The sequence below is a fragment of the Piliocolobus tephrosceles genome, chromosome 8 (assembly GCF_002776525.5).
Source record: "Piliocolobus tephrosceles isolate RC106 chromosome 8, ASM277652v3, whole genome shotgun sequence".
NCBI lineage: Eukaryota > Metazoa > Chordata > Mammalia > Primates > Cercopithecidae > Piliocolobus > Piliocolobus tephrosceles.
Genome location: NC_045441.1, coordinates 5,244,204 through 5,263,234, shown reverse-complemented (window position 1 = coordinate 5,263,234; position 19,031 = coordinate 5,244,204). Strand labels below are relative to the sequence as shown.

Sequence of the window (19,031 nt, the reverse complement as noted above, 5' to 3'; positions counted from 1 at the left end):
AGGTCTCCCTCGGCCTCTGACCTCCTGTCCCTGCCACTCTCAGTGCCTGGCTCCTGTTCTCGGTCTCTCCCGGTCTCTGCATCTGTCTCCCATCTCTGGGTCTCCTCTGCTCTCCCAGTGTCTGTCCCTGAGTCTCCGGCCATTCTTACCCTCTGACTCTCTGGGTCTCTCCCAATCTCTGTCTCTCTCTCAGTCTCTGTCTCTCGATCTCTTGGGCTGTCTGTCCTTGTCTTCTGTCTCTCATTTGTTCTCCATCTCTCAGTCTCTGTCTCTCTCTTGTTGGTCTGTCTCTTAGCCTCTGTCTCCGACTTGGTCTCTGTCTCTGTCTCGGTCCCTGGGGCTCCCTCTGCTTCTGTCTCTGTCCCTGTGGCTCCCCGGGGCTCCCTCGGCCTCTGTGCCCCCCACCCACCATCCTGATGTCCCCGCGTGCCCGCAGCGCGCGCTGTACCAGTCCTCACATGTGGACGAGAATGACGTGCAGACGGTGTCACACAAGTGCCTGGTGGTGGGCCTGGAGCAGTACGAGCAGATGCTGAAGACCAAGAAGTACCAGGACAGCGAGGGCCTGTACTACCTCGCGGGCACCTACGAGCCCACCACGGGCATGATCTTCTCCACGGACGGCGTGCCCGTGCTCTGCTGAGCCCACCGGGCCCCACGGGCCACTGGCCACCTGTGCCCCGAGGGCGGCCAGGGACCCCTCTCCATCACTGCCACGGCGCGGGGACCACGTGCGTTGTGTGCATGCGAGCGCTCCTGCGAGGCATGTGCATGGGGCCAGGTGTGCACGTTGACGCCCAGGTGAGCGTGTGTGTGCATGTGTGCGCCCATGTGCATGCACGTGTGTGCACACATGTGCATACGCCTCCATCCCCACCTTCCAACCCCTCAGTGCCCCTAGGACAGGGGCCCCTCTTAGCTATCAGGGTATGGCCCTGCCGTCCCCCTCAGGGCAGCCTCGGCCGGGACCGGCCCTTCCTGCCCAGCACGTTGCAAGCACTTGGCCAGGCCGGCCCTCCAGGCTGCTGCTGCGTAGGGGCCCGGGTGCCCCCAGGCCCACGCAGACTGGGGATTCTGGTGGGGAGGGGGGCTTCTAAGGAACCAAACTGACGTTCACTCTGGGCTTCCCGGGCACCCTTAGCATGGAGCCCACCCCAAGGCCTCCCACTGTGCATGGGACGGGGTGGCCCGATGCCAGCTGGCCTCCTTGACTGTGCCAGGGGCCCTGCCCCCACCCTCTCAGGATGGCCTGGACTTGGGGAACAGAGCTGGGTGGGGTTGCAGCCCGGAGCATCAAAGGCACCAGGTGGAGAGAGCCTGGCAAAGGCCCACCCTGGTCCAAACCCTCACACTACAGAAAACCCCAATGGTGCTGAAACCCTTGCCCGGCCACGCCCGGCCCCTCCCCACCCAGGAGGGAGGTGGCACTTCTTAACCTGTACAGTTTTATTGTACCAAGAGACTCGCCCCGCCCCTGTATCATACGCCTTTAAATGGAGTCAACTTTTTAATTATATATATAAAGATAAATATATATAAATATATATAAATATAAACTTTTTAAAACTGTGAAAAATAGCTATGAAATTATAAAAAAAAAAAAAAAAAGAACACATTCTGACGTGCAGAATATTATTTTTTATTTCCTGTTAGATTGTAGTGTCTAGCACCGGCTTCACCGGCCTCCCGGTCCCCAGCACACCCCCCCCCCCCCCCCCAAGTGTACTGTACTCACCCCCCAGGATAGAGAAAAGAGGGAGAGAAGAGGGAGAGAGGCAGGAGCCGGCCCGAGCCCAGGGTCCCTGCTTGGGCCGCAGAAAGCACTTAACCAGGCCCCAAGCCTTCCAGGGAAACCAAGGCCTCGACCAGACAATCTTGAGGGAAGGAAAAGCCAGACTTTGGGTTTGTTTTTTGGGGGAATTGTTTTTTTTTTTAAGTTTCTTTTGGAATTTTGTTTGTTGGCAAATTCTGTGTGATCTTTTTTCATAAGAAAAAGAAAAAGATTTAATTGGAAAAATAAAATGGTTTGGAGTGGTTTATTTCAGGGGCTGGAGTAGGGGTGGCATCTGGGGGGATTCTGCCATATCAGGGCACTGAGAAGTAGGATTCAACTGGAAGTTGGGTACCACCCGTGCAGGGGCAGTGACCTGATGGCCATCTAAAATGAACTTGAAATCAGCCAGGCCCGGTGGCTCACGCCTGAATCCCAGCACTTTAGGCGGCCGAGGTGGGAGGATCACTTCAGGCCAGGAGTTTGAGACCAGCCTGAGCAACGTGGTGAAACCCCGTCTCTACTAAAAATACAAAAATTAGCCGGGTGTGGTGGCTCACACCTGTAATCCCAGCTACTCGGGAGGCTGAGGTGGGAGAATCACTGAAACCTGGGAGGCAGAGGTTGCAGTGAGCTGAGATTGCACCACTGCACTCTGGCCTGGGGGTGACAGAGAGAGATGGTCTCAAAAAAAAAAAAATGTTTTTTTTGAGCAAATTTGCATGAGAAAAAATTAAAAGTTGGCTGGGCGTGGTGGCTCACGCCTGTAATCCCAGCACTTTGGGAGGCTGAGGTAGGCAGATCATTTGAGGTCAGGAGTTCGAGACCAGCCTGGCCACTATGGTGAAACCCCCATCTCTACTAAAAATACAAAAAAATTAGCCGGGTGTGGTGGTGCGCACCTGTAATCCCAGCTACTTGGGAGGCTGAGGCAGGAGAATTGCTTGAACCCATAGTGGAGGTTACAGTGAGCTGAGATCGTGCCACTGCACTCCAACCTGGGCAACAAATCAAGACTCCATCTCAAAAAAAGAATTCCCAAGCACAGTGACTCACGCCTGTAATCCCAGCACTTTGGGAGGCTGAAATGGGTGGATCACCTGAGGTCGGGAGTTCGAGACCAGCCTGACGAACATGGAGAAACCCCATCTCTACTAAAAACACAAAATTAGCCAGGCATGGTGGCACATGCTTGTAGTCCCAGCTACTCGGGAGGCTGAGGCGGGAGAATCGCTTGAACCCGGGAGGCAGAGATTGCAGTGAGCTGAAATCGAGCCACTGCATTCCAGCCTGGGCAACAAAAGCCAAACTCTACCCCTCCCCCCAAAAATAGCAAAGCTGCACATTCCCAGCCACGCCTATCACAACTGAAGAAAATGATACTAATGGTAAGAGTGGCCCCAAGCCCTCACCTAGATGGGGGTGGACAGGGGCCTAGGGAAGCTATAGGTGGGGGTCTGGCTGCCCAGCGACTGACCTGGTTAGTGTGGGTGGCCTGCAGAGGACATTTGGGGCTTTGCAAGAGGATAACCCAGGGAGGGCAGCCAGCTGGCCTCAGGAAAGGGAAGGGCCGGCGTGGGCTATGGGAAACACTCTGGTGTCACCTGGTGCAGTCTTGGCCCAAGTGGCCGCCCACCTGGACCCCAGGGAGGATGTCTGCCCTGTATCCTGGAGGCTGCAGACCCGGAGCACAGGTGGCCCTTCTGCCTGCCTTTAAGGGACCCACATCAAAACCTGGACCAGCCCCACTGCTTGGGGAAACTAAGGACAGAACAGGCTAGGTGCAGTGGCTCACACCTGTAATCCTGGCACTTTGGGAGACCAAGGCAGGAGGAACACTTGAGGCCCAGACTTTGCGACCAGTCTGGGCAATAGCAAGACCCCATCTCTACACAAAATAAAAGAATCTAGCCAGGCGTGGTGGCACGCGCCCGTATTCATAGCTATTTGGGAGGCTGAGGTGGGAGGATCACTGGAGCCCAAGAGGTGAAGGCTGCGGTGAGCTATGATGGCACCACTGCACTCCAGCCTCGGTGACAGAGCAAGAGCCTGTCTCATAAAAAACAAAAATGAGGCACAGGCCGGGTGCAGTGGCTCACGCCTGTAATCCCCCAACACTTTGGGAGGCTGAGGCAGGTGGATCACTTGAGGTCAGGAGTTTGAGACCAGCATGGCCAACATGGTGAAACCCCGTCTCTACAAGAAAAATTAGCCAGGTGTGGTGGCAGGCACCTGTAATCCCAGCTACTTGGGAGGCTGAGGCAGGAGAATTGCTCGAACCTGGGAGGCGGAGGTTGCAGTGAGCCAAGATCGTGCCACTGCACTCCAGCCTAGGCAACAGAGCAAGACTCAGTCTCAAAGAAAAAAAAAATGGAGGAATGGAACAGTGCAGGATTTCGTCCAAATTGCACAAATCAGCAAAAGGGCTGAGGCTTGAGGCCAGGAGGCTCTGACTCCTAGGATGCAGTGTAGTCCCTGAGGGGTTGGGGACAAATCGCGCCCGCTTTGTTTTCCCTTCAAATGGGCTGCATGCAGCCATCCTCCCTGATCCTCACGAAGACTGGGGGGGTCAAGGTGAGCGACAAACCACAAGTGCTTCCAGCTGTCACCCCACCACCCAGCCCTGCCCACAAACCAAGCCTACCTGGTATGAGGACACCCTCCTGCTCCCTGATCCGCCCCGCCCACCTCGCAGATGGGAAGACTGAGGTCCGGCTTACACGGCTTACACGGGGTGACCCGAGTTCCACCGGGATCCCAAGATGGCAGTCCCGGCCCCCGTCCATGCACAAAGTCTGCTTGGAGGCGGCAGTGCAGCGGTCTGCTTTATCTTTTAATGGCCAGTGCGGTACAGTTAGTGGACAGACGGGTGACGGGACACAGCAGGGGTGAAACAGGGCAGTCACAGCCAGGGCCGGGGTTCTGTAAGGGTGGGCCGTCCTCCCCCTGGAAACGCTGTCTCTGGAAGGACACCCTTAGAATCCCCCAACCTCAGGGTGCCACCGACACGGGCCTGGTGTTCTGGGGGACCCAGGCTGGAGTGCCCCCAGCCCCTCCCTACTTGCTAGAGACCCTTGGGTCCGTCGGGTCCCTTGCTGGATGAGGGTCAAGACCTAGGTCAAGCTGACTTCAGCCAGGGTGTGTGACTTCAGCCCCTATACTTACCTCCCCTCTTCTGTCATGGACCAAGAAGGCAATGGGAGGGCTCCCTAGTCAGGCACAGCCCCCTGGCCTGTGGCATGGCATGGGTGTGTGAGGAGGTCCTGATGTGCCTGGCTGGCACCACTGCTGTGGTTCCCGAGAGGCTGACGCAGACCGCGGGCGGGTCCCTTCGGACCCAGGGCTCCGACTCCTTCATGGCTAACGCGTTTTGTTTGGGAGAAGCAGTCTCTAAGAATGAGGACAGAAGGGGGAGGCCGGAGGGTGACACTGGGGGGCTGCCCCTCTCCTCTCAGGGCTCCAGGGTTCATGAGGGGTCCTTGGTGGAGGCTGGGCCAGGTGGTGCCCCCATCAGTGGCAGCGGGTGATGAGGGCCGGGGTGCAGTCACTGGGCACGCACACTGTGGCGGGCGTCTGGTGTCCTGAGTGGGGACACGGTGCGTGTGACCCTGCAGAGTGCTGGCTGGGCTGGAGCTGGGGCCGCTGGACACAGATGGAAGGTAGAGGCAGGTATGAGACCAAACACAGAACACAGTGCTGGCCAGAGCCCCGGGTCACAGAAACGTGTTCCGGTCCTCGAAGGACTTTGCAGAACTTCAGGCCAGGATTGGGGATGGCTGGACCCAGAGCGGGTGGCGCTGCTGGCACAGGGAGAGGCCCAGGGCCCCGCAGGCACTGAGGTGGGGACGAGGGAGGGGCCCTCAGGCCTCGGGGACCCTGGTCAGGCCCTCGGCGTCCCTGGCAGTGGGCAGAGCTGGCTCAGAGGCCCGAGAAGATGGAGCCATTGGCGGTGGAGGTGTGCAGGCAGCTGCCGTGGGCATCGCGGGTGAGGCTGTAGGTGCAGTAGGCCACGGCGGACCCCAGTGTCAGCCCCGACATGTAGGACACGGTCATGGTGTTCCCTGTGGACAACACTGGCCTGAGGGGAGCAGGGCCGGGGCGACCACCTGGTGGCCACGGCTGCTCGAGTGTGAGGTGCGGTGACACCCGCATGAACCGTGCCGCCCCTCCAGGACCCGCTGCCCCATCGCTCTGCATGGGAGGACCCTCTCCGGATCCTGTCCTTCCTCATTCCTTCTCCCCGAGGCCATCTGCTATGCACACCAGGCCTCGCCTGCTTCTCTGGGTCCCCCAAACCCCCATTTTTAAAATTTAAAGACAAGGTCTTGCCCTGTTGCCCAGACTGGAGTGCAGTGGTACAGTCATAGCTTTCTACAGCCTTGACCTCCTGGGCTCAAGTGATCCCCCGACCTCAGCTTCCTGAATACCTGGGACCATAGGCACGTACCACCACGCCCGGCTACCGTAAAAAAATTTTCTGTAGAGACTCAGTCTCACTATACCGCCCAGGCTGGTCCCAAGCTCCAGGGCCCAAGCGATATTTCTACCTTGGCCTCCAAAACACTGGGATCACAATCCTGAGCCAGTGCGGCCAGCCCCAATCCTCCCCATTTTAATCTCCAGTCTCAGCCAGGTATGGTGGCTCACACCTGTAATCCCAGCACTGGGAGGCTGAGGCGGGCGGATCACCCGAGGTTAGGAGTTCAAGACCAGCCTGGCCAATGTGGTGAAATCTCACCTCTACTAAAAATACAGAAATTAGCCAGATGTGGTGGTGGGCATCCATAATTCCAGCTACTCGGGAGGCTGAGGCACGAGAACTGTTTGAATCTGCGAGACAGAGGTTGCAGTGAGCCGAGATCGTGCCACTGCACTCCAGCCTGGGGAACAGAGCAAGACTCCATCTTAAAAAAAAAAAAAAAAAAACTCTCCAGTCTCCAACCTCCAGCTTCCTCCCTATCAGGGACAAGTTGGGATGTCCGATGGGCACCTGGAACGTACCAAATCCCAAAAGCAACCCCAACCCCTCCCCACAAGGCCCCTTCCCATCTCAGTCTGGGCCAGTGCCAGACTTCTTGCCTTGAGCAGTGGACCCCAAACCTGGAGCCCCCTTCCCTCTCTCACACCCTACCTCTCAACCCGTCAGCCGGTCCTGTGGGCTGCCGTCCAAACAAGACCTGGAATCCGGCACCTCCCAGTGCCACGTCGACCTCCTCCAGGTCTGGGCCCCGTCCTCAAGGGCCTGGACTGGTAAAGTAGCTCCTCACTCACCTCCACACCCACGGCAGCTGGAGGGATGCTTTATCAACCATCAGACCGCATTCTTCTCCTCTCCAGCCCCTGGCCTCAGTGCCGCAGGACCTTTGCACATGCCATTCCCTCTGCCTGGACGCCTTTCCCTTGCATCCTCACATGGCTGTCTCCCTCGCTACTTCCTCTAGGTCTTTGCTCAAAAGTCACCTCCTCAGTGAGGTCTTCCCAGATTGCCCCATTTACACTGCTGGCTCCTGAGCCTGACTCTCCCATCCCATCACTCCTGTTTCTCTGCTTTATTTTTCCCCATAGGACTTCCTGCCATTCAACCAGTCACACCAATCTAGGTTCTTTTTTTTTTTTCCCCCGAACAGGATCTTGCTCTGTCACCCAGGCTGGAGTGCAGTGGCGTGATCACAGCTGCAATTTCAAACTCCTGGGCTCAAGTGATCCTCCCATCTCAGCCTCCCGAGTAGCTGGGACCATAGGTGCACGCTACCACACCCAGCTAATTTTTAACACTTTTTTAGAGAGGAGAGGCTCTCGCTGTGCTGCCCAGGCTGGTCTTTAACTCCTGGGCTCAAGTGATCCGCCCGCCTTGCCCTTCCAAAGTGCTGGGATTGTAGGTGTGAGCCACTGTGCCCAGCCTGGGCTGCCTCCACATCTGGACGGTCAGTCCCACAGCACGGAGAGTGCCGTTTTGTCACCACTGTGTCCCCAGTGCCTTGAAAAGCACTTGGTCCACAGGAGAGGCTCACCAAGTAGTTATGGGGTACACGAATGAATGAATGAATGAATGAATGAATGAATGAAGTGGCTGAGAACATCCCCACACCTACGGCCTCCCAGACATTGACTGTTCTGAACCTCCCTCCGGAACCCAAATGCACCTTCTTGCGGTCTGCCCTCGGTTTCCTCGTGAGGGGGACGTTGCGCTGCTGGGAGGACCACCCCCTCCATGCCCCACGGGCCTCACCTGCCAGCTCCCGCTGCTTGGGGCTCACTTTGCCTGCCGCCAGGATCATGGGCACGCTGCCGAAGTAGCCGTTGCTGATGCCCATAAGCAGCGAGAAGATGCAGGGCCAGGCAGGGTGGCGCAGGGCGGGCATGCCGCTGGGGTAGACACACAGGATGAAGAGAGGGATGAAGACCACACGTAGGCAGGAGCAGGCCAGCAGGTGGGTGCCCCGCCAGTCCACGGGCAGGGCTGCCAGGATCTGCAGAGAGCCAGGCATGTGAGCGCCCTGTCCCGGCCACCCCCACTCCCCTCACACCCCACCCAGCCTCCAGCCACGCCCCCATCCCCAAACACTCCTGGGTCTGTCCAGCTCAGCCTGCACCCCTGCCCTTCTCTGGATCGCCCCTCTAAAATCCCCCAAATCCCACTTAAAACTTTTCCCTTAGAGTCAGGGTATCGGTCTATCCCCCACGCTGGAGTGCAGTGGCACGATCGTGGCTCACTGCAGGCTCAAACTCCTGGGCTCAAGCAATCCTCCCACCTCAGCCTCCAGAGTAGCTGGGACTACAGGCACATGCCACCACGGCTGGCTAAGTGTTTTGTTTGCTTGTTTTCTGAGACAAAGTCTCATGCTGTCGCCCAGGCTGGAATGCAGCATTGCGATCTCGGCTCACTGCACCCTCCACCTCCTGGGTTTAAGCAATTCTCCTGCCTCAGCTTCCCGAGTAGCTGGGATTACAAGCACGCACCACCATGACCTTTTAATTTTTGTATTTTCAGTAGACACGAGGTTTCACCATGTTGGCCAGGCTGGTCTGGAACTCCTGGCCTCAAGTGATCCACCCGCCTCGGCCTCCCAAAGTGCTGGGATTACAGGCATGAGCCACTGCACCTAGCCATTTCTTTGAGCCATTTCTGAGGGTCCCTGCCCTCTCTGGGTCCCCTCTGGGGCATCCTCCTGTGCTCATCCCCAGAGGACCTGTGACTGTGAGGCGAGAGGGTGAGTGCCACGCCAGTCTTCCGAGATGCAGCTGACACTCCGGAGTGCCCCAGTGGGATCAGGCCGGGGCCACCCTCCACAGAACACTGTCCGGCATGGTGCCACTGCATGGCTCTTACCCTTTCCACCTGGGAGCCACATGCATCTTTCACTCAGAACCCTTCCCGGATAGACCAAGGCCTCCCCATCACCTCCACCCCGTGGCGTTCCCCGACACTGGGCAGGGCGGGCAGCCCACCTTGCCCACGAAGTCTGACAGGTTGAACACAGCCATGATGAGGATGGGCAGCCACTCGCCCAGGATGCAGTGGCGGATCTCAGACTCGAGGCCAGGGAACAGGCACAGCGTGATGAAGTAGGTCACAGCGATGGAGAGCATGTCGGCCCAGATCACCCGCGCCACCACGTAGCGGTGCAGCAACAGGGCTGGGGGCGGGCGGGGGTCAGAGGCAGTGCCCACAGGGACCCCTGCCTGCCTCCCATCCCCCCGCCTGGGTACCAGCGCCAGGGCTGCAGAGGGACCCCCTGCACTCACCTCTGAAGGTGGGCCAGCTGCGCTGGACCCTTGGCCGCGGCACATCAAAGCGCATGTAGGCCCCACCGCTGCCGGTCACCTCGTGGGCTGGGCTGTCCTTTGGGGACCCGCTGGGGGCCAGGGCCGGGGCTGGGTGCTCCTGGAGGGAGGACGGAGTGGGATGGGGTTTGAGTGGAGGACAGGACAGGAGAGGAATCCAGGCCCAATCAAAAGAGCTGCACTGGGGCTGGCGCTGACATTCAGGTGGTGCCTACTGTGTGCAGACACCCCTCTCCCACTTTATCAAGGTCTCTCACTTCATATTTCTGTTTTAGAGAGAGGGTCTTGCTCTGCTGCCCAGGCTGGAGTGCAGTGGTGCAGTCACAACTCACTGCAGCCTCAACTTCCTGGGCTCAGGCAATCCTCCCACCTCAGCCTCCCAAATAGCGGGGACTACAGCCATGCGCCATCACCCAGGCCAGCTTTTTGCTGTTTTTTTGTAGAGACAGGGTCTTGTTATGTTGCCCAGGCTGATCTCAAACTCTTGGGCTCAAGCGATCCTCCCACCTTGGCCTCCTCTGTAGCTGGGATTGCAGGTGTGAGCCACTGTGCCCGGCTCTCACACTTCTGATGCTGCAAATTCCACCTCACCACTCCCGTGAACCCTCTACCAGCTTCCGACCAAACCAACCAGAGCATCTTGTCCCCCATGACCCCTTTACTTCCCTCCTCCAAACACACGGAGCTCCTTCCAGCCTCTGAGCCATTGCACACACTTTTCCCTCCACCCCAACACCCTTCCTGTGGGTCAGGTCTTAGCCCAAAAGTCTCTCGGGGAACGTCCCTGACCATGAGAGGGATGCACCCCTGCCCCGGCTTGTCCCTTTCCATCCTGGGTCCCTCTCTGGGTCTGGGTGCTCCCCTGGAGATGGTGTTTCTGGCTCACTTCAGTGTCCCCAGCTGAGGGCCCAGGTGACTCACTGGATCAAGGCCTGCATGACCATTCTGGTTCTGGACCCTTAGGAATGAGGACCAATGGCTCCCTCACCCCGCCTCTGCATGGTCTGGCACTCCTGACCTCACCCTGCAGGTATCCCCAGGACTGTACAGCTGCCGGCCCTGAGCCTGGGGGGGCTGTGCAGCGCTGCTGCCACCAGAGGGCACCCCAGCCCCCCAAGGACAGCTGTCTGCCCCAGGGATGGTGCGACAGGGCACTTCCTGGCAGGGGCTGTCTACCCTGGGGACCCCACAGGAACAGTGCCTCTGTGCTGTGACAGGGAAGCGCAGCAGAACCAGGGGCCACAGAACAAGCCCCTGGCCCTCCCTCTCTGCCTGTCTATCCTCACCTGGGAGACCACTCCCTTTCCTGGCTGGCTGGTGGTGACTTATATGGGAAATTCCCCCTCAGGGAACACAGGGTTATACCTGAGCCCCGGTTTCCCTCCTGCTGTCCCATCTCTAGGGAGGAAGGGTGCGAGCTTCCTAGAGAGTTTGCTGCCAGGCTGAGCTTGCAGGAGGAATCTCCAACGTGAGCTGGCACAGCCAGGAGGGCTGAGACCCCCCCAGAACCAACGTGGGCTGTCCCAGGGATGGAAACTTTAGTGTACACCATGTGGGGTGTCACTGCCGACAGGGGCCATGGGATACAGCAGCTGGGCAGAGCCCCGGACCAGAGATGTGGGCGGGGTGGGGCCTCAGGCCACGGGATGTGGGGTGCCACTGAGAACCCACAGCTGAGTCCACAGAATAAAGGGAGTTGGCAGGAAGTGGGCTCCACCACAGCGGGAGGCCGCAGCCTGGGGTGCAGGGGACGGGCCGCGGGTACTTCCCAACCTCGCGGTGGGGACAGAGGAGGGAACAGAGGTGGGTGATGCGCACTTACGAAGTGGACGTCCCCGGCGGCGACGTCGTGGTGCACGCGGTAGCCAGAGCCCTTACCCAGGCCTGGCCTGCCCCGGCGGCTGTCACGCGGCCGTGTGGTATAGAAGAGCACGAAGCGGCTGCGCCGCACTAACAGGTGCAGCAGGAAGCACAGCAGCTCCAGTGCCACCGACACCAGGAAGAAGATGAGAGTGCTGGCGCGCTCGTCGGGCAGCAGCAGCTTCGTGAGGATGCGGCTCAGAGAGATCATCACGCCCGCCGTGCCTGGAGGGCATACACGGTGGGCCTGGGCCTGATCCGCCCAGCTCCCTGCACCACCCCACCCCACCCCATCCCCGCCCACACAGACCCCTTCCCCACCTGCGCCCCCTTCCACCCACAGGCTCCCCCACCACCGCCTACCCCGCCCTCCACCGCCGGCCCTGCTCCCACAGGCCCCTCCCATCACCGCAGGCCCCGCCCACTTCCACCGCCCCGCCCCCACAACCAGACCAGCTCCACCAGCCCCTTCCAGAAATTCCTACAGTAAGCGCCCCAGCTGCTTCCAGACCCCATTCAGCTCCGCCCCCACTCAGCCACGCCCAGCTCCATCCCACCACCCCCACTTAATTCCGCCCCCACTTAGCCCCACCAGCTCCATCCCACCCTCCACCCCCACTCAGCTTGGCCCCACACAGCCCCGTCCCACCCGCTCCCCCAGCTCCCCGCCCCACCTCCCTTCCCAGCCACACCCCCTGCCGCTCCATCTAAGTCCTGAGTCTGGTTTCTCTCCGGCCCCAACTCCAGTTGCCCCCAGCTCTGCCCCAGCCACAAGAGGAGCTGCCCCTCACAGCAGCCCCACCCCGACGCCGCTCACACCCCCCCACCATGGGGCATTTACCCAGTGCCTGCTGCATGGCTGCACCCTCCTGCTCTGAGGACGCAGTAGGGCCACGATGACACACGGACGCAGGGTGGGATGAGGATGGATGCAAACAAGATTGTGCGTGATTCAGGCAGGGGGCCGAAAGAAACGGAGCGGAGGGCGCGCAGAGGTGGGGGGCAGTTAGCGGACCCCTGTCCCATTGGGGGCCTTTGACGCGGAGGTCTGCAGGACAGGACTGGGAATGCAGCCTGGGGACGGGTGTTTCTGGCCGGGGACTGCTGTGAGCTGAGCGCTCATGTTTGAGGCGCTGGAAGCCGCGATTAGGGTCACGAGGCTGGGAGGGAGGGCCTTGGGGTGGGGAGGCTGTGGGTTTTTTCTTAGTGTGGCCATGGGCCACTGCCCCGTGTGAGGCAGGGTGGGTCAGGGCCATGGTGGGCCACCCCGTGAGGGTGGGCAGGGCTCTGAGCGTGTCTTTTCTGCGGGGCCCTTGGCTCCATAAACCACCCGACATCAGTGTGCCGGCACAATTCTGCACCCACTCTGGCTTAGCCCCACCACAAAATCTACTGGCCAGGATGGGAGTCTGGGAGCTCCGGGGCGTCTGGTCTACCTCAGCACCAGGCAGAGGGTTGCAGAACGCCCCCAAGGGGAGAAACGAACCAGGCCCACGTGGGTCTCGATCTGGGCTTCCGCTTCCTGCCTGAGCGGCACTGACCCTGGGCGGTCCAGGCACAGAAGGAAGCTTGGGGACCCTGAGAGGAAAGGGCTTGCACGCACACAGTGTCGCTGCCAGGGGCCAGTGCTGCCCCTCTGCAGGGGCTGGAGGCCAGGGGACAGACCTAGGACTTGGAGAAGGGCCGGGTGTCATGTAAGGTTCAGGCATGAGCAAGGGGGTGCCATTTGCTGAGAAGGGGCGGGTGTGAGTGGCAGGGTGGGTGGAGGAGACGTGAGTTTGAGAAGCCCGTGAGACACCCACATGGGGTGCTGACCAGGGGGTGGCTTGTGTGTCCGTGGCTGCAAGAAGAGCATGGTGCTGTAGGCATGGCGTGATGTCCATGACATCATGGCCATGGATGAGGCCCACTCCCTAACACACGTGCACACACAGACTTACAAAACGCACACCCAGCCACATGCTCAGAGACACACAAGCTTCCCCCATCACAAAGGACCACACACCCCAGAAACACAGCACACATGTGTGGGCCCACATGTCCCTCCCATGTGGGAGTCCACCCTTTTTCTACCCCCAGCCAGGCCAGGAAAGATGGTGATCACTGTCCCTAGCTCAGTGTGCTAGGGATTGTGAGCCTCCCTCCCAGACCGGGGCGCATCACGGGGAGCCCCTGAGAAGAAGCTTCCAGAGCCCAGGGCAGCCCAACACCCCCTCCCCGGGAGATCTGCAGATACTCACTCTCCCCGGTCATCACCCCCTGCGTGTACCGCTTGGGTAGCATCCCCGTGTATCCGTAGAAGCTGGATTGCTGCACTTGAGAGAGAGAGAGAGAGAGGAAAAATCCGGAGACACCATTATCACCTGTCAACTTGGGTGAAATGCACTAGTTTGAGAGAACTCAAGGGTGCATAAATAGCTGTTCACACCACTAATGGCAGAGAGATTTGACACGCAGCAGTAGGAACACCAACCAGTGTACCCTTGGGGTCAGCCAGGGTCATTGACAAGCTCTGGCGGATGAAACATCTGCAGAAATGACACCTCACTTCCGGGCAAGGCAGTGAAAAGCTTGCATGGACTTTCAACCTTTCCTTTTCCCATGGGCAGGGACAGGAGAGGCCGTGTATTATGGACTGGGGAGAGGACTGTCTGCCTGAGGCCCTGAGAGACTGTGTGGAGCATAACACCCTTCACCCTCCAGACAGGATTGTTCTATGGAGCCACTGAGATTTCTCGCTTAATTTGCTATGCAGCAATAACCCCTCTCATCCTAAATAATACAGCCAGAAATCGATCAGGATCTAAGGAAAACAAAAGTGTACAGGCCCCTACCTCGGAGTCTAGCAAATCCATGACCGGAAGTAGCCTTGGGGGCAGTCTTTGTCTAACTAAAATCTTCTGGTCAAGGCTGGGCACGGTGGCTCACGCCTGTAATCCCAGTGCTTTGGGAGGCTAAGAAGGGAGGATCGCTTGAGTCTAGGAGTTCAATACCAGCGTGGGCTACAAAGTGAGATCTTGTTTTTACAATTTTTTTTTTTTCAGATAGAGCCTCGCTCTGTTGCCCAGGCTGGAGTGCAGTGGCACTATCTCGGTTCATTGCAACCTCTGCCTCCTGGGTTCACGTGATTCTCCTGCCTCAGCCTCCCGAGTAGCTAGGACTACAGGCGCCCGCCACCACACCCGGCTAATTTTTTGTATTTTTAGTAGAGACAGGGTTTCATTATGTTGGCCAGACTGGTCTTGAACTCCTGACCTTGTGATCTGCTCACCTCAGCCTCCCCAAATCCTGGGATTACAGGCAAGAGCCACCACACCTGGTGACAAAAATTTTTTAAAAATCAGCTGGGTGAGGTGGCCTATGCCTGTAATCCCAGCTACGTGGGGGGGCCTGGGCTCTCCCTTGAGCCCAGGAGGTCGAGGCTGCAGTGAACCATGATCCCACCACTGCACTCCAGCCTGGGCAACAGAGTGAGACCCTGCCTCTAAAAAAATAGAATCGAGTCACAGCATTTTTTTGTTTTTTTTTGCAAAACACAACAGTAGCATTGGGAGTATTATTTCACGAAGGCTTGATGTCATTTATAAATACACACACATGTTTACAGGGCCATAATACAAAATGTATTTCTTTCCTCCTGAAAGTCATGGTCAGAAAGAGTTTGAAAGTCTACCAAGCTGGCTAGGGACAGTGGCTCACGCCTGTAATCCTAGCACTTTGGGAGGCTGAGGTGGGCAGATCACAAGGTCAGGAGTTCAAGACCAGCCTGGCCAATATGGTGAAACCCCATCTCTACTAAAAATACAAAAATTAGCCAGGTGTGGTGGCAGGCACCTGTAGTTCCAGCTACTTAGGAGGCTGAGGCAGGAGAATCCCTTGAACCCGGGAGGTGGAGGCTGCAGTGAGCTGAGATTGCGCCACTGCACTCCAGCCTGGGCGACAGACAGACTCCATCTCTAAAAAAGAAAGAAAAAAAAGAAAGTCTACAAAGCCTTGCTGGACCCTTGCAAAATGTCACTGCCATGAAACACAGGGGTGGGTGAAGGACCGTCCTGGATTAAAGGAAAGTTATGAATCTAGAGAGCACGTTGGGTCAGAAAAAAAAAAAAAAAAAAGCTATAAAGAACATTACCAGGGCCAGGCATGGTGGCTCACACCTGTAATCCCAGCACTTTGGGACACTGAGGCGGGCAGATCACGAGGTCAGGAAATCGAGACCATCCTGGCTAACAAGGTGAAACCCCATCTCTACTAAAAATACAAAAAATTAGCTGGGCGTGGTGGCACACGCCTGTAGTCCCAGACACTTGGGAGGCTGAGGCAGGAGAATGGTGTTAACCCAGGAGGCGGAGCTTGCAGTGAGCCGAGATCCACCACCGCACAGAGTGAGACTCCGTCTCAAAAAAAACCAAACCATTATCAGGATGACTGGAGAAGTTCGAATATGGGTTGTAGCTTAGAAAACAGTATCGCATCAGAGTTAAATTTCCCAATTTTGGCAATTGCAACGTGGTTACAGAAGAAATGTCGGCCGGGCATGGTGGCTCACACCTGTAATTCCCTACACTTTGGGAAGCTGAGGCAGGTGGATCACCTGAGGTCAGGAGTTTCTAACCAGCCTGAGGAACATGATGAAACCCCATCTCTACTAAAAATACAAAAATTAGCCTAGCATGGTGGTGCGCGCCTGTAATCCCAGTTACTTGGAAGGCCAAAACAGGAGAATCGCTTGAACCTGGGAGGCGGAGGTTGCAGTGAGCTGAGCTCGTGCCACTACACTCCAGCCTGGGCGACAGAGTGAGACTGTCTCAAAAAGTAAAGAAAAGAAAAGAAATGTCCTGACTGGTAGAAAATACACTCTGAAGTATTAGTAATTAGGCAAGAAAGGTGATGACATCTACAACTAACTCTCAAATGGTACAAGGGAAAATAGGTATTTTATATTTATATATACTTAGGGAGAAATTTTTTTTTTTTTTTTTTTGGAGACAGAGTCTCGCTCTGTCGCCCGGGCTGGAGTGCAGTGGCCGGATCTCAGCTCACTGCAAGCTCTGCCTCCTGGGTTTACGCCATTCTCCTGCCTCAGCCTCCGGAAAAGCTGGGACTGCAGGCGCCCGCCACCTCGCCCGGCTAGTTTTTTGTATTTTTTTTAGTAGAGACGGGGTTTCACCGTGTTAGCCAGGATGGTCTCGATCTCCTGACCTCGTGATCCGCCCGTCTCGGCCTCCCAAAGTGCTGGGATTACAGGCTTGAGCCACCGCGCCCGGCCTAGGGAGAAATTTAAGTACAGAGAGAGGGGGGTGGAGGGAGAGGGGGAGAGAGCGCTCGTGTGGGACTTCACTGTATCATTCTTGCAAGCTTTCTGTAGGTTTGAAATTTTTGCAAAATAAAAAGTAGCTTTCAAAAGTTTGTAAGGCCAGGCACGATGGCGCGTGCCTGTAATACCAGCACTTTGGAAGACCGAGATGGGAGGACTGCTTGGGGCTAAGAGTTCAAGACCAGCCCGGGAAATATAGAGAGACCCCTGTCTCTACAAATAATTTTTTAAAACTATCCAGGCTTGGTGGCATGTGCCTGTGGTCCTAGCTACTCAGGAGGCTGAGGTGGGAGGATGGCTCACCAGCTTGAGTCCAGGAGGTTGAGGCTGCAGTGATCTACGATCATGCCACTGCACTCCAGCCTGGGTGACAGTCAGACCCTACTGAAAGCCATTGCCCAAGAGAAACAGTGACATGGTGACAAAGGCAGAACAGTCTTTGAAGCCCTGTTTATACCAGGGAAACCAGGGACTGCCTCAGGGTCTCTGTGGCTACACACTGTGCATACACAGGCTCGTGTGGGTGTGAGCCAGTGTGCATGGGTGTGCAGGTGTGTACGTTGGCATGCAGGTGGACACACACCTGGCACCCAGCCAGCCCGGCTCCCATCATGTCACATGCCACCAGCAGGAGACCAGGGCTGGGGTGGGACAGGGTCGGAAATGGGCACTCAGGGCCTCACCCCTGGGCCCCGGTTCCTACCTGTGCAGCCAAAGGCCACGGTGCCCACAGCGGCCAGGTTGATGGCATAGGCCTGGTCCCGAGAGAAGAGCTGCAGCCACACATCGCAGATGCTGATAAAAAGGAGAGGGCCCAAGGCTAAGAGGTAGCCTGTTGGGGGAGAGGCCAGTGAGGGGAGCGGTGGAGCCAACTGGGTGGGGGTCCCCCTCCTCCTCGCCCCTCCTGCATAGTCGGTCAGAGGCTTTCTCTGCCCTTCTTCTTTAAGGATGGCCAGGGATGCTTTACAAGTCTCACAGGGGTACCCGGAGGGCTTCCTGGAGGAGGCGCCATTTGAGCCAGGCCTTGAAGCTGGATGACACCGTGCGGAGGAATGGGAAAGGAAGAACACACTGGGTGTGGGGAAGAGCTTGAGCGGGGCCCAGGGACATGCGGTGGGGTACAGAGGCCCCACCGTGGCCAGACCTCAGGGCAGCCCTATGAAGTGTGCCCATTTTACAGATGAGGCGAGTGAGGCTCAGGAAAACTGGGCGAGTGGATGACCGGCCAGGCACATGGGAGCCACAACAGGTAGGCGTCACGTGGCGGGGCCTGGCGCACCTGCGGTGATCCTGGTGTGCAGGGTCAGTCTCTCCACCAGGACGTTGTTCAGGAGCACGGCTGCCAGCGCCACCAAGATGTAGGTGAGGCTCATGTCAAACACGATGGAGGTCCCTGTGGAGGGCCAGAGCCAGCAGGTGCTGAGGGAGGCCCCACCCTCTGCACTGACCCCTGCCAGGTGCGACCTCCCAGAAGCGGCTCACTGCCCAGAGAGGGTGAATGGCTGCCCCGAGGTCACTCAGCAACTCACAGTGGAGCCGAGATCCGAATAAAACGGGTCCCTGGGTAGGACCCTCCCCCCCGGGGGTTTCTGGGAGGCCCCGGGCCATGATGGAGTAGGCTGAGTGGCCGGGCGTGACCGTGGAAGGACCCACCTGGGTACTTGTGATGCAGGTAGTCCACGTCCGTGATGAAGCTGTTGTACGGGAGCAGGAAGCCCACGCCAGCCAGCAGCATTGCAAAGTAGATGGCGTGGTAGCGGTCATCGGGCACCGGCTCCTCCAGTGCTAAAGCCAGAGACACCAGGTGAGACGGGGCACCCTCCATGCGTGGCTGCGGCCTCTGCACAGGACGATGGCCATCACCTCGGCCTCCATCACCATGGCCACTGTCCATCGCCGTGACCCCTGCTCCCCTCTGCTCCAGATACCTCTGTCATCTGGCCATTACCAAAAGCCACCAAATACTGTGGCTAAGGCCACCACACCCACGCCATCACAGCCACTGAAGCCACCAGCTTGATGGACAGGAAACCAGCTCACGCCTGTAATTCCAGCACTTTGGGAGGCCGAGGCGGGCAGATCACCTGAACTCAGGAGTTCGAGACCAGCCTGGCCAACATGGTGAAACCCCATCTCTACTAAAGTAGAAAAAAGTAGCTGGGCGTGGTGGTGCAAGCTATAGTCCCAGCTACTCAGGAGGCTGAGACAGGACAATAGTTTGACCCCAGCAGGTGGAGGTTGCGGTGAGCCAAGGTTGCGCCACTGCACTCCAGCCTGGGCAACAAGAGCAAAACTCCA

General features: G+C 57.9%; 2 protein-coding genes across 7 annotated transcripts in view; one reads left to right on the top strand and one right to left on the bottom strand.

Moving 5' to 3' along the window:
* TNRC18 (trinucleotide repeat containing 18) overlaps positions 1-2,022 on the top strand; it is a 123,150-nt gene extending 121,128 nt beyond the window's left edge. For 4 of the 5 annotated variants that reach the window (XM_023197881.2, XM_023197879.2, XM_023197878.2 and 1 more), the window contains one exon: positions 437-643. In XM_023197881.2, the coding sequence (XP_023053649.1) occupies positions 437-643 (207 nt within the window). Of the gene's footprint in view, positions 1-436 lie in introns of all 5 variants that reach the window. The other variant, XM_023197877.2, reaches the window with a different exon arrangement.
* A 2,552-nt stretch (positions 2,023-4,574) lies between these two features.
* The window catches only part of SLC29A4 (solute carrier family 29 member 4), a 21,511-nt gene continuing 7,054 nt past the window's right edge, over positions 4,575-19,031 (bottom strand). Inside the window, exons 2-10 of one of the 2 annotated variants that reach the window (XM_023197875.1) lie at positions 18,387-18,518; positions 18,013-18,126; positions 17,437-17,565; positions 13,657-13,731; positions 11,379-11,641; positions 9,518-9,656; positions 9,221-9,408; positions 8,001-8,241; positions 4,575-5,832 (exon numbers count right to left, since the gene is read on the bottom strand). In XM_023197875.1, coding sequence (XP_023053643.1) covers positions 5,690-5,832; positions 8,001-8,241; positions 9,221-9,408; positions 9,518-9,656; positions 11,379-11,641; positions 13,657-13,731; positions 17,437-17,565; positions 18,013-18,126; positions 18,387-18,518 — 1,424 coding nt within the window. In that variant the 3' untranslated portion in view covers positions 4,575-5,689. The remainder of the gene's footprint in view (positions 5,833-8,000; positions 8,242-9,220; positions 9,409-9,517; positions 9,657-11,378; positions 11,642-13,656; positions 13,732-17,436; positions 17,566-18,012; positions 18,127-18,386; positions 18,519-19,031) is intronic. The other variant, XM_023197876.1, reaches the window with a different exon arrangement.